This window comes from Lagopus muta, chromosome 2 (genome assembly GCF_023343835.1).
Source record: "Lagopus muta isolate bLagMut1 chromosome 2, bLagMut1 primary, whole genome shotgun sequence".
Taxonomy (NCBI): Eukaryota; Metazoa; Chordata; class Aves; order Galliformes; family Phasianidae; genus Lagopus; species Lagopus muta.
The window spans coordinates 80,708,446-80,723,186 of record NC_064434.1 but is presented as its reverse complement, the minus strand read 5'-3'; the positions used below and the strand labels follow the sequence as shown (position 1 = coordinate 80,723,186).

Sequence of the window (14,741 nt, the reverse complement as noted above, 5' to 3'; positions counted from 1 at the left end):
GGGAGAGGCAATGGATGAGAATCGATCTCTGTACTTTTTATTCTCATTACTTACCCAGTCACTGCGCTGAGCTGTGAGTTATTAACTCGGCATCCTATTGCATGTTACAAGCTCTGCACAACCAAAGCACAAAGCAGTAGTCTGCTTACAGTTAAACCACTGCCACGAATGCTTGCTATTATCTGAAGAACAAAAGCCTCTTATTAGAGGGTACAGTCACTTTTAAATTCAATCTATAATTTCAGTGATCTTTTCCTGTCTCTTCAGATGCACATACTGAATTTGAAATTGTTTACTGTTAGTCTTATAAGGTTCTGCTCACTTTTCTTTCTAAGAAAATAGGAGTGTATTGCAAAACAGGAACGTCCTGTAGCAAAATATCCCTGTTCCATTGCTTCGTGTATAATGTCTTTCAGAATTGACACAGTAGAATTCTAAACAGCTGTATTCACAAAGACTGAACAAAGCAGTTTTCTGTAGTATCAAGTTAAGAAAGTTGGTACTGTTTGGCAAGTAATCATTTGCCTCTTTACACTGCATGCTCTGACCTGCCTTGAAGGAGGTGGTGATCAGTACGCACTGGTCAATGTGCAGCCTCTGCCTCCTGCTGTCATGCCTTCTTTCCTCCTGCCTCAACTTCACATTGCAGGATGAAGCACAGAGAGTTTATTGGAAGCTGTGTATGAACAATATAATAAAACTATGATTTGGACTATGGTGGTTTTTTTCCCTTTAAAGGTTTCAGAAATAGCCTAACATCCAGAACAATGAAATAATGTCTGCATTAAGCTGCAGCTAGTGACAGAACAGCCTGTGGCTGCAGTAAAAAGCACAAAGAGGTTACCACTTTTACAGCCCAACATCCAGATTTCATTCTGCTTAAAATAAGGTATGGGGGCTTCCAAAGGAACAAAGCTGGTGCCTTCTTTTCTGTGTGTACTGAGAACCCAAGAAGAAACACACTCAAGCTGAACTACTTGACCAGCTGCACACACTGACGCCTCAATGAAAAGGAGAAATGAATAAAGAGAAGGAGACAGAAACCCGTATCCTTGTGACTGCTGGCTTCAAGAACTGTTATTTAAGAGTGGCTCTTTGCAGCACCATTACGGTTTGTTTTCTTTGAAAGGCTGCTACCAGGGACACGTAAACCCACTGCTGCACAAGTTCACCACGTAAAACATGCACTGTGAATATTGTTCAAGTTCAGTCTTATTCACTCTCTTTTCCAGTGTGGTCCTTCATGAAGTACACACAGAGGCACTCTCACGTAAAGTTACGAGCTGCTCACACTAGAACTGTACCTTCACAGAGCAGTTTTGCCACAGCAGCTTTTGTGCTGAGCCGCTGCTTAATGCTTATGTTACTTTTGTTTCGTGAGGAGTATTATAGTCAGGTACTTGAGTGATGAAATAAACATCTGGTGCCAGTAAACACAGTTCATTTTAAATAGCATTGTCTGAAAACATTTCTGTTTGTTTTCTACGTTTCAAAGTACCCGGGAGCATACAACATTATTTCCAGCACAAATTGGCTACCAGCTCATTGTGACATTAAGGGATCACTTCATTTAGACCCTCTCTTTGCTGCTCTGCTGACAACTGACTGCAGTAACTACCATATGACAGGGAGATTATCAGTTCATTTGTCTGGGCACTTCTGACTGTGTGCATCATGCAACACGGGTGCTGTCATTGCGCTGGTACAGTTCTTAAGGCTCTGGTATAAAAGCTCTATTTCTAATGACACCATTAATATCAGTTTTCTTGGTGAGTTTTTGTTCTGATACAGTCACTGTAAGTTAAAAAATACGTTCCTACAGCTCAGAGATTTTCAAACAGGTTGTAGCAGACTCACAGAAGGAACTGCAATGACTGCAACATGAACGGTGCAACACAATGAGTTGAATATAAACAGGCTGTTGTATTCAAGAGGCCAATGGCTTGCAGATGTGCCAAAAGAAGAAAGTCATTCAAGATTTGAATCTATTCCTCACGTTCCACGGGGAGATATAAGTACTCAGTATTACTTCTGGACCACTGTAGTTGCACCAGGGCTCTTTTAGGGTGCTGCCTGTGCACTACTGAAGAGCAGCTCAAGTTCTCTCATTTAACAGCCACATCACTTCTCACTCAACACCCGAAACCGATTCTAAACAGAAATCAGGTGTAATTCAGGACAGGCTCTGTTGTCACAACCAAAACTGTCACAAGGCAATTCTTATTTTTCTTCAAAGCCTCAGTTTGCACCCAGCTGTAGGTTTGACACTTGAAAACAGGGAAGAGCTGTATTACCCAACTTACCTTTACTGTAACACAGCCATGCTGTTCAAGAATCACACACAGTTTGCTAACTGAAAGTACCACAATCATTTTTGAGGAAATAACAGGTGTGCACGCTCCAGAAATGAGGCACAATTGCAATTCCAAACAATGTTCAAAGTTGTTTTAAATAAACACCTTGCTGTTCTCTCTTCCTCTTCGATAGGCATTTATTAGCTTTGCACTACTAGCTTCTAAATGATTAAGAATCTATCATCTATTTCTTGAACATCCATGAAGCATGCAGCGACTGCAGGTGCTGATGCATGAAAGAACATTGAGGACATTTTAAAACTTCCATGGCAGTGGCAGAGTGCACAGTCTGCACCTGACCTGCGCAGCAGCACAGACAACCTGCTCTTCTGATCTAACTTCAAAATTAAACCAATATTCAGGCTACAGGAGATTGAGCCAGATCTGTGTACAAACAAAATCTCTAAGTTGGAATGAAGCAAAAATACAATTCTCCCCTTTCAAAAGGGCAGAAAATACCGTTCACCTTCCACCAACCATAAATGCAGCTCCAAGTTACTGGCTTAACGTTGGAATTTTCCCCACTAACATATTTCTTACATGAGCTTGCAACGGATTCATAGTGCAAAATAGCCAGACCTGTTGGAATAGGCAGAAAGGAATTCAAACTTTAATCTGATTGGTTTAATTTTTTTTTAGCAGGAGGAAAAAGAATAAAGTTACAAGATTCTTTTAATATTTTCACAATGTTAAACTAAAACTGAGCTCTAGGCTACATGTGTAAGTAAATCTAGAACACAAAAGGGTTAAATAAGATCTTCTTTTAAGATACAAGAACTTAAGCTTTCTTTACGCTTAACAAACTTCACAGAACAGATACTGCAAAGGAACAACCCCGTCCCCAACTTCTTTGTTTAAAGTGAACATTGTCCATAATTCACATGAACTTTTAAGTAGCGTTCTCGCGAGAGCCACCTTGAAACCATCTGTGCACTTGCAATGAGTTTGAAGAGAGCATTAAGGAGGAACAAAATAGCATCTTCAGTATTAACGCAGAGAAGTCTCGCGTGTCATTCAGAATGCCCATCAAATGCTATGAGTAGGGTTTTGGAGGAAAAGAAAGTGCGTATCAACAGCAGCAGCAGAAATCCGTGCTTTTAGAAATTCTTCATGGCAAATGTAAATCATATCCTTGGACGGCCCCTTTCAGCAGGACCGCTTCCTGAAAATGCAGCACATTACTGAAGATTCTGCTGCTGGCTTCATGTTCTTGAATAATAACTATAATAACAATAACTAAAAAAAATAAATCACTTGCCGTTCGGATAGCTTGCATTTTATAGCGATGGGACACTTCTGATTTGCTTCATGGCTAACTTATGCTAATACAGTCAGATGCTGAACGCGTGTGTGGAGATATGTTTCATTTTTATTTTTAAATTAGTTATCTCCTTGTTAAATGCTTCTACCGGAGTAACAACATGACTTAGCCTATGAGGAGTTAGTTACCTGTACCAAGTGGAATGGAGGCTGACTCATCCAAGCGTTCTCCCACAACGCTGGGGTTTTCCAAGTGACGGTTACTTCACCCCTCTGATGTTTTCTACCTGCCCAGTATTTGAAAATGAGACAAAATCTTTCCCTCCCTCAGGTTTTCTTACAGATGTACCTGACTGTTACCCTTCGCTTGGGATCAAGCTGGGTCACTTCAGTACAAACCCTTTTTACTCGCGTAAGCCCTGTGTGCAGCAGGAGACGTGCTGAATATTCTGTTTGCTTTTTGTTCACAAACTGACGAGACCGGTGCCACTCAGTTCCGCTCAGTGTGACATACCGTAACAGACCCATGGGTCTCAACAGAGCCCAAGCATTCTACCCCATGTAATGCTTTTCATATTCACTTTCTATACCGTCTTTGCAATAGATGCGGGCAGAGATGTTTGTGAGAGCGTTCAGCTGCATAGAAACAGGGCTGGTGTAACCCGTGTGATTATCTCATTGACGTTCTGATGTGAGGAATACAAACTCAATCTGATACAGGGTGTTTCACTGGTTGTTCCCCAATACTGTTACTGAATTCCGTTTGCTACAAAATGTCCTTTTTTTTCCCCAATATATAAGTCTAGCTACAGAAAGTCAGTCTGTAGAATCCAGCCATGGCTACTGTGCTGTGAATTAGCCTTATTTGATCAATTATCAGATACCTGCACTTAGCAAAAGGCAAACAAGAGCCAATCAGGTTTCGGCCGGTGGGAATGGCTGCACTGCTCAAGTGTCTGTGGAATCTTCACACGACCCTCAGAATCTCTGTGGATGCCATGTCAAATGTATGCACCATTTACTGCTCTGGGATGGAGTTGGCTTTAAAGTGATCGTAATTTAACTGAGAGGAAAAAAAAACAAAACAAAACAAAAAAACAAACAAAAAACCCCTGATAGGTTCCTTATAGTAAGATAGATATAAAAAATTTTTCATAAGAATCTCTGTCCCCCTTTCTTTTTGGCTTCCTGGGAAGAACCAGAAAGATGTTCCTACCCCAACAGAATCCCTGATGCTGGTGACACTGCCTAACTCAAAAGCCACACGCGATGAAGGCACGAGTGACCAGTCAGGTCTTCTGGGCTTAAGCAGCTGCAGTTGCTGCTCATGGTAGTATTTCACCTCCTCAGGAATAACCAGGCATGAAGAAGTGAAAGGCTGCACATTAAACAGTTTGTCTGAAAGCCACGTGCATAGCAAACTTTTACACCAGCTTCTATACAACTATTTGTGTTAACTCCGCAGCTGGAAGGTTCCCAGCGTAAGGCTTTTACAGTGACTCCAGCAATAACAGAAGCCTTTGGATTTTTCTCGTTTTGATTAAATCCACTAGCCATGCTCAAAAATAATGTTTCTTCATGTTTTAATTTTTATACGGTGGCTAGCAGGCACCTTAGTAACCAGCCAGAAATCAATTTCACCCACCATCATCCCCTAAACTACAGTACCAGGACGGTTGGCTAAAGAAAGGAAACTGATTGGCTGTAGTCTGAAACTTGCCTAGTACAAGGTGTCTGGCTGACTTTGTCCTAAATAAGGCTAACATTAGTGAACTAAGAGAACAGCATTTGGTTGCAGTCTTGCACTCAGGAACATCCTTCGCCGATGCGTTGGCAAGATCTTCCTACTTTGCGATCCAGTTTCACCATTTTCATAATGGCTTCTTCACGTCCACGTCCCATGTGGTCAAACGTGCAGTCGTGCTGTTCAGGAAGGCGATGTAGCATACAGAACACATAACCTACCATGGAAAGGGAGACAGGGGAAAAAAAATACGGGAAGTTAAGGACTTGATTAAAGTGGCAGAATCTTACCTGAATCGCAAGTGAAGTAGCGCCTACTAAGGAATTGATCAGCTGCCAAAAATCAGTGCTGGCTCCAAGCTTCTACCTACCTTCTTTACGTGGCATTAATAAATATCTGATTATTTACGGTATTTCTTGCACATTTATCAACACAGTGTCAAAGCTCAAGTCACACGAGTGGTTTTTTGCCATCCTCTCACCTTATAGGAAAAGTCCCTCAAATAGTCTAAACCTAGCATGCCCAGATGATAACAAAGCTAATGGGTTTTCTTTTTTTTTGAAGAAAAGCACACCTCACCTTCACTGAGCTCCTTTCTACTTTACATGGAATGTCAGTTATGACACTCATGCGTACAGCAGCCCAGCTTTGGCTCCCAGCAGGACTGTCAGTACTGACCGAGAGAGAGATCACTGCCTGATGCATTCCTGTTTTCAGGAGCTTGTTGTCATGGACTGTTCCAACACTAACATGGGGGCAAACGGGCATTTGATGCAGGACCATGTCAGGCCACATCATCGTGTTCTGTAGATAAAAAATGTGGGTTATCATTGCCTCTCTCTAAAGCTCATGTTTCTCAGCAATCCAGGAGGGCATCTCCAGCATCCACCTCCTCCTCCTCCTAGTCCACCAAGAAAATCAGCTTTTTGACTTACTTGGCCCAAACACTGTATAGCAGTACAGACATTGTCTCAATTTTCCTATCTTTAAAATGAATGTGATATTGTCATAAGTAATACTGGAATGATACAGCAGTAAAAAGAGTTACACACCCACAGGGTCCACATAGTCCACTGTATATGAAATGAGGGATGCTACTGCCTATGCTGCAACATTCTTCCTGAATATGGGTACAAAGAGCATCACTTTGCCTCCCACGGATGGCTTTATGTTGCTGCCAGTCCTTGAACTCTCAAGAGATTCAAACTACAAAATGATGACATTTGACAGATGGTAACAGATAAAACTGAGCTAATGATCAAGAGTATGTGCGTGTGTGTGTGTGTGTGTGTGTGTGCACGCGCGTGTGGCTCAAGTAATTCAAGCTCCTGAACCATAAGACATAATAGTAGGAGAGGACAGGCTACTTTTATGTTAATGTGACTGTTATGAAAACAGAAAAGGAAAAAGTACCACACACAGAATTGTTCTTAAAAAATTCAAGAAAATTGACTTATCTTTGCTCGTTGTTTGAATAGCACCAACTAGGAAAATATGTGTCTGTTATCTGTGGCTGGCTTTGAAACCCAGTAATAGGAACAGAGCAAGAAGTTTCCTGTATTGGCACATGGAATTCAGGAATACAGAAATGATGCAGACTGAATTGAGATATAACATCTCTCCCCTTGTGATCACTGCCTCTACTTCAATCTCAATCTGCTCACACAACACTGAGATGTGATGAATATCTTCCTCAAGGTGCCAAAAATTCAAGGTTTGATTGTTAAAATGAGAACAACCTTGGAGTACAGTTTTAATGCTGAATTGGCATTTTCATTCCATTCTTTCCTACAGAAAGCAAGGACTGAAGTTTTCCCTTTTTTTCTTGAAATTGAGTTCAAGTTATGGAACCAATGTCACTGCAGACACAAGGACACATAAACAGCTGATGAGATCAGCCAAAAAAAAAAATTCAGTCAAAGTCCATCAACTTATTTGCAATGGAAGTAACAGAAGCAGATGCCTGAAACCCGGCTTCAACACACTGTGCTGAAGTCATTTCAGTTCCCAGTTAGGTGAAGACTGGTTTTAAGTCCTATTGGTTTTACTGATTCTGTCCACGTGGTTAGTAAGTCTATGTAGAAATGCTGTCTCACATGATCTAAGAGATACAGAGTATGTACACAATCTTCTGCACAGTTTCAACAAGTTCCCTTTGGTTTGATAAAGTTTGATAAATCTAATGAAGAAATACATTTAGAAGATGATTTATCACTTCTGAACAGGACCTTTCATTTGCACCATCTCTCCTCCTTCTACAAAGCCCCTTGCCTTTTGTACACCAGTATAACTTCATGGTGTTCCTTTTTACTTCGTTCTCCCCAAGAAAATACAATCCATTCTGCACTTTGTCACATCTTTATCAAACACGCTTTAGTTCTTTTTAGAGCAGCCGTTTTCATATAAGGCTAACGGTGCTGTATACTGCATTCATTCCAGATGAAACACACCGTATTTCTTCTGTTCAACAACTATTTCCTTATTCTTCAAGAATTTCTATATTCTTCTGAATTCCTATAACTGTCCACGCAAAAATGACAGTGATTCTCATTTTTTAATCCTCCTCATTTACAGTCTGTAAAAGTGCTTCTACTAACTGCAGCGACTGAAAGACCTAAACCTGTTGTTCATCTATTTGAATTTGAATTGCTAACTAGAATTGATTGAGTGAAAGAATACCCCCACATCTTGAACATTGCTAAGGACTGGTTTGCATCTATCAGCTGTTCTTATTTGAGAGGGTTTATTCTTTTCAAAAAGCAGTAGGAGTCTTGTCTTATTTCTGAACCAGACTTCAGAACTCCAGTCCCATTACTCCAAGCGATTAAGTCACTTAAAAGACTGGAACTTTTGTTTGTTTCCTTTGTGTAAGGTTTCATTTAGAATTTAAAGGACTTGGATAACGTTACATGGCAGCCAGTTGAGTAACAGCAGTTCTGAAAATTTCTGTCATTAGTTCAGAGCAGATTTCTTCAATTAAATTATTACTGCAATACTCACTCTTCTCTGCTCTGCACATCAGGGTCATTCTGCAGTCTCTATGCACACTAATGCTTGATGTAGTTTTGGTGCCATCAGCTTCTATAGCAGTTAACTGACTTGTACTGGGACATATGGCCATTACATATACTTCCATTCAGGTCCTTAAAACCAATCCAGATTTAGAGATGAAGCTTTGTCTGCTGAGTAGTTCTCTTGTTATGGCTATAAAGCAGAGCTGGATAAATGTGCTCTTTTGGTATATTTACTGTTGATTATTGGAACATATCAAATATAAGTTGTTTCCTTTAAAGGATTTTACTGCAGAAACACTTCTTTTAGCACATTACAGCTAAAAGGCAAAATAAATAAACCCTCTGCTACAGAAAAGAGCATTGGAAAAAGGAATCCATCTTCCAACTGCAATAAGTTTACTGTGGTCATCAACCAAAAATAGTTCAGACTTCCACTTTGAGCATAAAAGATGTAGATCTAGTAAACACAATCATACGTCTCAAAGCACTGCAGTTGCTTTCTGATTTTAGAAGTAACCCATGAATCACCTGTTCCTCACACCTCTAATGCAGACATCATGGAAAAAACATTATTTACTGCATCAAAACCTTACGGCTCCTTTAAGTAGCCCAGAAACTTCTCCATAATCAATCCAAAATTCACCTCCATTTTATCACCAGAGCATCAGTGGCTAAAGCCACGACTGTGCTATGGCTCTGCCTGACTTGTACCCATACAGGTGACTCTTTGCACAGGACATGCTGAAACAACAGCATTCAAAGAAGTCCACAATTGCACACAAGCACCTGTGAAGTTGATTTCATCATTCCTGAGGAAACTGCTGAAAAAAGGTAATGTGAGATGAAAGAATATAATCAGCTTCTATTCAAGACCAGAGAATAGAGCAGACCTAGTTCACTGCATGTATAATGAAAAATGACTGCATTTTCCTGCATTCAAGAGCAGTGATTGAACTGATGTATGGAATGATGGTGAGAAAAATATTTAAACAAAAACTATATTTCAATTTTTAAACTTTGCCTTCAAATTCTCAAAGTTACTACTGTAAAAATATCAGCAAAATACATGAAGCATCAGAAATAATTCAAGTAAGAGGCGTAATAATTCATGACACAAAAGCCAAATTGTAACTGGGGGAGGAGTCCCTGATTTTGTTCAGTATTTTCTCTCTGTTAACTCAACAGAATACAGCCAGGCTTTCTAGAATGTGGCATAAATGCCCACTATGCAGATTACTGCTAACCATCACCAGAGTGGCACAGCGCACGGCTGGGATCACTCAGGTGGGGGTATTTGGCCAGGCACTGTGTCTTCTAAATGCTGCTGGAGAACATCACACTCTTACAGAAGATCCAGGTAATACAATGATTCCTGTTACTCAAACTGTCATAACAGAAAGGAAATTCTATCCCTCTTCCCCCAAAATTCTGGTCTTGATCTCACTGATGAAACATCTAAATGATGGAACAACTAAAGGAAAACTGTTCTTTTCCTTGTTTGCAAGAACGTTTTGAAAAGTGGGGGAAGTGGCAAGCAAAGTTATTAAATATTTATACAGCTTACATATTTACAGAGTGGCTTAAAAACATTTCACAGTGTCTCTATTTGAAAGATCCTGCTGTATATTACTCAAGTAGTTACGTGTTCCCACAATAACCTTTTAATAACTGCCTGCTATTCACATTCTTGTTCTTGTAAGAATAGCATACAGCATGTCGTGCTTCATATGACAGATCCATCTACTGAAGAAAACTGAACCCCATGTATGCAGAGGTGTGTTCCTGCATTCCTAAATACACATATATGCAGAATTCTGCAAGCCTGTGTTCCACACCAAGTGCAAGAACAGATTTTAACATATCATTACAAGGTAAACATACCTTCAGGATACAGTATACAACATGGCTAAGCCACACAGAAGATAAGCTCATGCAGAGATACATGCTGCTCCAGCACTGCTCAGAATAACTGGACATCATTCTCCAGTAGAGTGCAGTAATCTCCACAGTAACATTTATGCATCTCCCCTCATCCGCTCCAGCTGGGAAGGCAGCTCAGTTTGTTGCAAACTGTACTAGCAAAAAAAGCTGTTTTTAAAAAAGCAGGAGGGAAATCCTTGTTTTTCAACACTTGAAATTGGTAAGAAAAAAAATGTGCAAGTACAGCCACTGGCTACGGAGACAGAGTCAAGACCCTGAAGACTTGTGCAATGAATACCTGAGAAAACCCCAGCTCTCTGGATCTCAGTGTAGTGCAGTTTATCCCCCCAGTATTTGGGTGGCTGTTTGAAAGAGTATTCAGCAAGAGAAGAAAGTAAAGCTGTACTACAGTCTAGCCTAGCAGAGCTTCCAGCACTGCTTGTATGCAGTGCTATTTTGTATCTCAAAAACATTCTAGCCTGTTGAGATCCTTCTACACAACTCCCTTCTTGCACAAACCCCAGATATCTTTCTTTTTTTTTCTTCTCTGGGGGAACACTCTGCATCAGCAATGTCAGCTTACATTACACAATTCAAGGAACATTCTCCTTTCTTGACATTTTCTATAAAAAGCAAACAGACCCAACCCCAACAAGCTGAACAACACACTTTTGGAATTAAATAAGCTAAACTCTTCCCATGCTTCCTTTTCCCCGAAATGCCATGGACCTCAAGTCACAGTAACTTGGCTGGGAACACTGCCATTCTTTCCTGTGGGGAAAGAGCAATACCTCTTACTGTGGTGAAGGTTTTTAACCAAATAGGTGTGTTTAATAAAACTCCACAAAACATAGTTTGATGCATTCCTTCACACCCTTTCCATTCCAAGAAGGATAGGAACTTAAACTGCTAAGTGCTCCAAGTGACAAGTTTCCAAATATTAATACACACAGTGCCTTAAAATGGATCTCTCAAGGCATTTCAGTTCCATGTTCCTTAGCAAATCTTCTGTGGTCACTGCACCCTGCCTTTCACTATCTTTTGGTTTACACATTTCATCTATGATGTTGTGTTGGGCTGATGATTGGTCTCGATGATCTTAGAGGTCTTTTCCAACCTCAGTGATTCTCTGATTCCCTGACACAGGAAAAGAACCAAGGTGGTACGATACCTTAAAATGTTCCTCAGTCTGCCAATCCATCCATGGCACTGGAAGTACACCTGGGACTTGAATATGCTACTCTGTGCTGAAGTCATTATCTCAGGTTTCATGCTTAGAAGAACACCAATCTGTGACATCTGTGATGCTAAATAAACTTTTATGCCTGAGACTCGGGATGCTTATGAGGTACTGCAAATTAATTCTGTATTTCTGCTACGGAGTTTGCGCTTAGGAAAAAAGGGGAACAAATACTTCTTTTCCTTCTTGCTCTGTTTTCCACAAAGAAGATAAAGCAGTATGTATGGGCATACATTAGAGACAAGAAAGCTATAATTGAAACAAACCACCAAGGGAAGACACTGTATACAAAAGAAAGGTGATGTCATCATAGTCCTGTAGCAGATTCTCCAAGAACTCCTCAGACTCCAAGGCAAAGGCCTTTTATTTCCAAGTTTAAGTCACATATAGCCTGCATTTCAAAGTGTATTCTGCCTCTTTTTAGATGATCATAAGCCTGGGAAGCTGCTTCAGAAAGCACAAGAGATGCAGTCTTGCACTGTGCAGACTGCAAACAAACAACCTTTTAACCCAATTTGTGCTAATTTGAAATTCAGTTTCCTATTTATCATACTTCTTTACGTCAACAGATAGATGGCCATTTTTTCCTGATACAGATTTTGAACAGGGAACTTCTATCACTTGAAGACAGAGCATATATTATTCATTTTTATTATTAACAATTTAGAAAGAGATTTTATGTAAGACACTAAGCTATTCCTTGATTCTGTACCTACAAAGAAGATCCCAAAGAAATGGTCTGCTCTTATTTCTTTGAAGATGGTCTACTTAGAGGGGAAAAAATCAGGTATGCTCTCCTAGATTCAAGCGCTGCTTCTGCACTGGTGGATACCAACTCCACAGAAGTCAGGAGCTTCTTCATGAAGAGATCTGAGGCTTCTCAGGAAATTATTTCTGAATTTCAGGGGGTCCTCAATGACTTTGTGTGACAGATAGAGCATTCCTGCTTCAAAACACTACACTACCATTAAAAAAGTTTGCTGCAGGTCTGGTCCGTCCAGGCTGGGTAGGGATTTGAGCAGCCTGGTCTAGAGGGAGGTGTCCCTGCCCCTAGCAGGGGGTTGGAACTACATGATCTTAAAGGTCCCTTCCAACCCAAACCATTCTATGATTCTGCAATTCAGGTTCATAATAAATGCTGCAGGTCTCACTCACAATTGTAACTTGTTCCAGTGTGTGCCAAAAAGAACAGTGGTGGTTAGTCTCTTATTTTTGACACAATGGATCTGTCCTATGGAACACAAGCACATTAGAGTAACTACATTTACATCAGAACTCCTTCACCCCACTAAGGGTTTATTTGTTAAGGTCACCGTCTATTAGAGACAAACTGAGCAACTTAGATTCATGATAATTCCCACTGATACAACATGCAGTATTTGCTTCTGGACTACTTTATACTAAAAAATAAACAAGCAAATGAAAAAAACCAATCTGCCTACTCATTTCATCTTATGGGTCTTCCTCCAATCTTTTTCACCATCCAAGTTGCAATCCAGAGCAGCCAGGCACAAGCAGCAGCTGTGACCCCACAAGCTGACGTACCAGCTAGCATAAATGGCAGGTTGCCACTGTTGTGAAATACGCTGCAACTTGATAAAAGCTGTGATTATAATCATATTATTTCTTAGTGTAACCAGACAAAATATTTTTCTCTAAGAGACTTTGCCAATTGTTGAAGCTAAAAAATTGGTTTAATTTAACAAGACAATTTTCAAATAAAACATTCTGCTCCCAACAGCAGTACCAAACAGTTAACACCACTGTACAACTAACCTAAGGGAGAGGGGAGTTTCATACAAAATTAAAAGGTTAAATCTTGTGTAGGTGAAGAGCATTTTCCTTTTTTGAATAACTGTGTGGCAATAATCCTGCAATGATATCTCCTGGAGGACGTAACACCACCACTGTGCTCATTAAAGGAGCACTCAGATCCATGCCCATGTGGCCAAGAACAAAGTGAACACAGACCCTCCCCTGTCATCCCTAATTTCACAACATCCCGTAGGATGCAGGAGAATGATTCCAGAAAACAGAGCAGAGGCTGGAAGATATGCAGTAAGAAGGCAGAATTGTGCCAAAAAGGGATCTCACTGCCCAAGATCAGACACCTCATAAAACTGAGGTAAGCCATCTAACTAGGCACCACTATTGTAAGTGGGAGTACTCTTAAAAAACACTAATTCCATAGGCTGTACTACCACAGATGCAAATATCCGTTTCCCATCCAGAATAACGTCAGATCTTGGAGAGGGGAAAAAAAAAAAGTGATTACTGAAAAAGGACCAACAAGTAGAGCTACCTTAACTCTGTAATGGGGCCTTGTGTACAGGGCTTGACATTTTCTTATGAGATAGATAGTAGTAATACTTGTAGACGTCTGTACGCCAAGCCCATCAGAGCTAATGCGCTCATCCCAGAAACTGAGGATTTAATTAAGAGCCAAAGTGTACCCAGTAATTTAATTATAATAGCAAGCAATACTGGTGATTTAATAATGTATGTGTATCGTTTGCTTAGCTCAATGAAAATGCAAAAAAGACAGAGCTACTAATAAAGAACTGGAATAAATAATGAATGGTTCTGTACTAACTTACTGTACGTGTTGTGTTAACTAAATCTTCTCCTGGATCCTTGACATATTTTGACTTCACATCACCACATGCTGAATATGATTCCAGGTTTGAATCTTGGTGTACTTCCTGAGTGATATTATTTATGCCTTGGGCTGAAACAGCTTTCTAGAGGTTGCACCGTATTGATCCAGTTCGACTGCTGGACTTGCCCAAATCACTAGAGAGGCAGCTCTCTTGTTTTAAAACTTGGATTAAATTTTTTTTAGGCCTTTATCTCCCCACTAACATTTTACTTCCAGTGCCTCTTAGACTACCCTTCCTGTTCCACATAAGTCTTCCATTCCTGTACCCTCTTTACAGCCTGTACCGAGAGTAATTCTTCTCAAAGAAAAACAGAGCTCCATTCAGAGGCTGTATTTATACCACAGAGGAATACACAGACTTGTATGGATGCACGTTTCCCCTTCCCCACCTCCTCTGTTTCTTTCTTTCCTTTTTTTTTGAGAATACTTGCACAACAATTCCTGCTCCTGCCTGTTCACAGTATGGCAGGCTGCCCCATGCCCCATTTATTCACCTATTTGGGCAACTCTTCAGGAAGTCTGAAACATTTACTGACTGTGAGCAGCTCTG

The 14,741-nt window shown here is 40.4% G+C and overlaps 1 protein-coding gene across 2 annotated transcripts in view; it reads right to left on the bottom strand.

The window, feature by feature from the left end:
• Positions 1-23: 23 nt before the first annotated feature.
• ZFAND3 (zinc finger AN1-type containing 3) overlaps positions 24-14,741 on the bottom strand; it is a 133,594-nt gene continuing 118,876 nt past the window's right edge. For both annotated transcript variants that reach the window (XM_048935591.1, XM_048935592.1), the window contains exon 7: positions 24-5,575. In XM_048935591.1, coding sequence (XP_048791548.1) covers positions 5,421-5,575 — 155 coding nt within the window. In that variant the 3' untranslated portion in view covers positions 24-5,420. The remainder of the gene's footprint in view (positions 5,576-14,741) is intronic.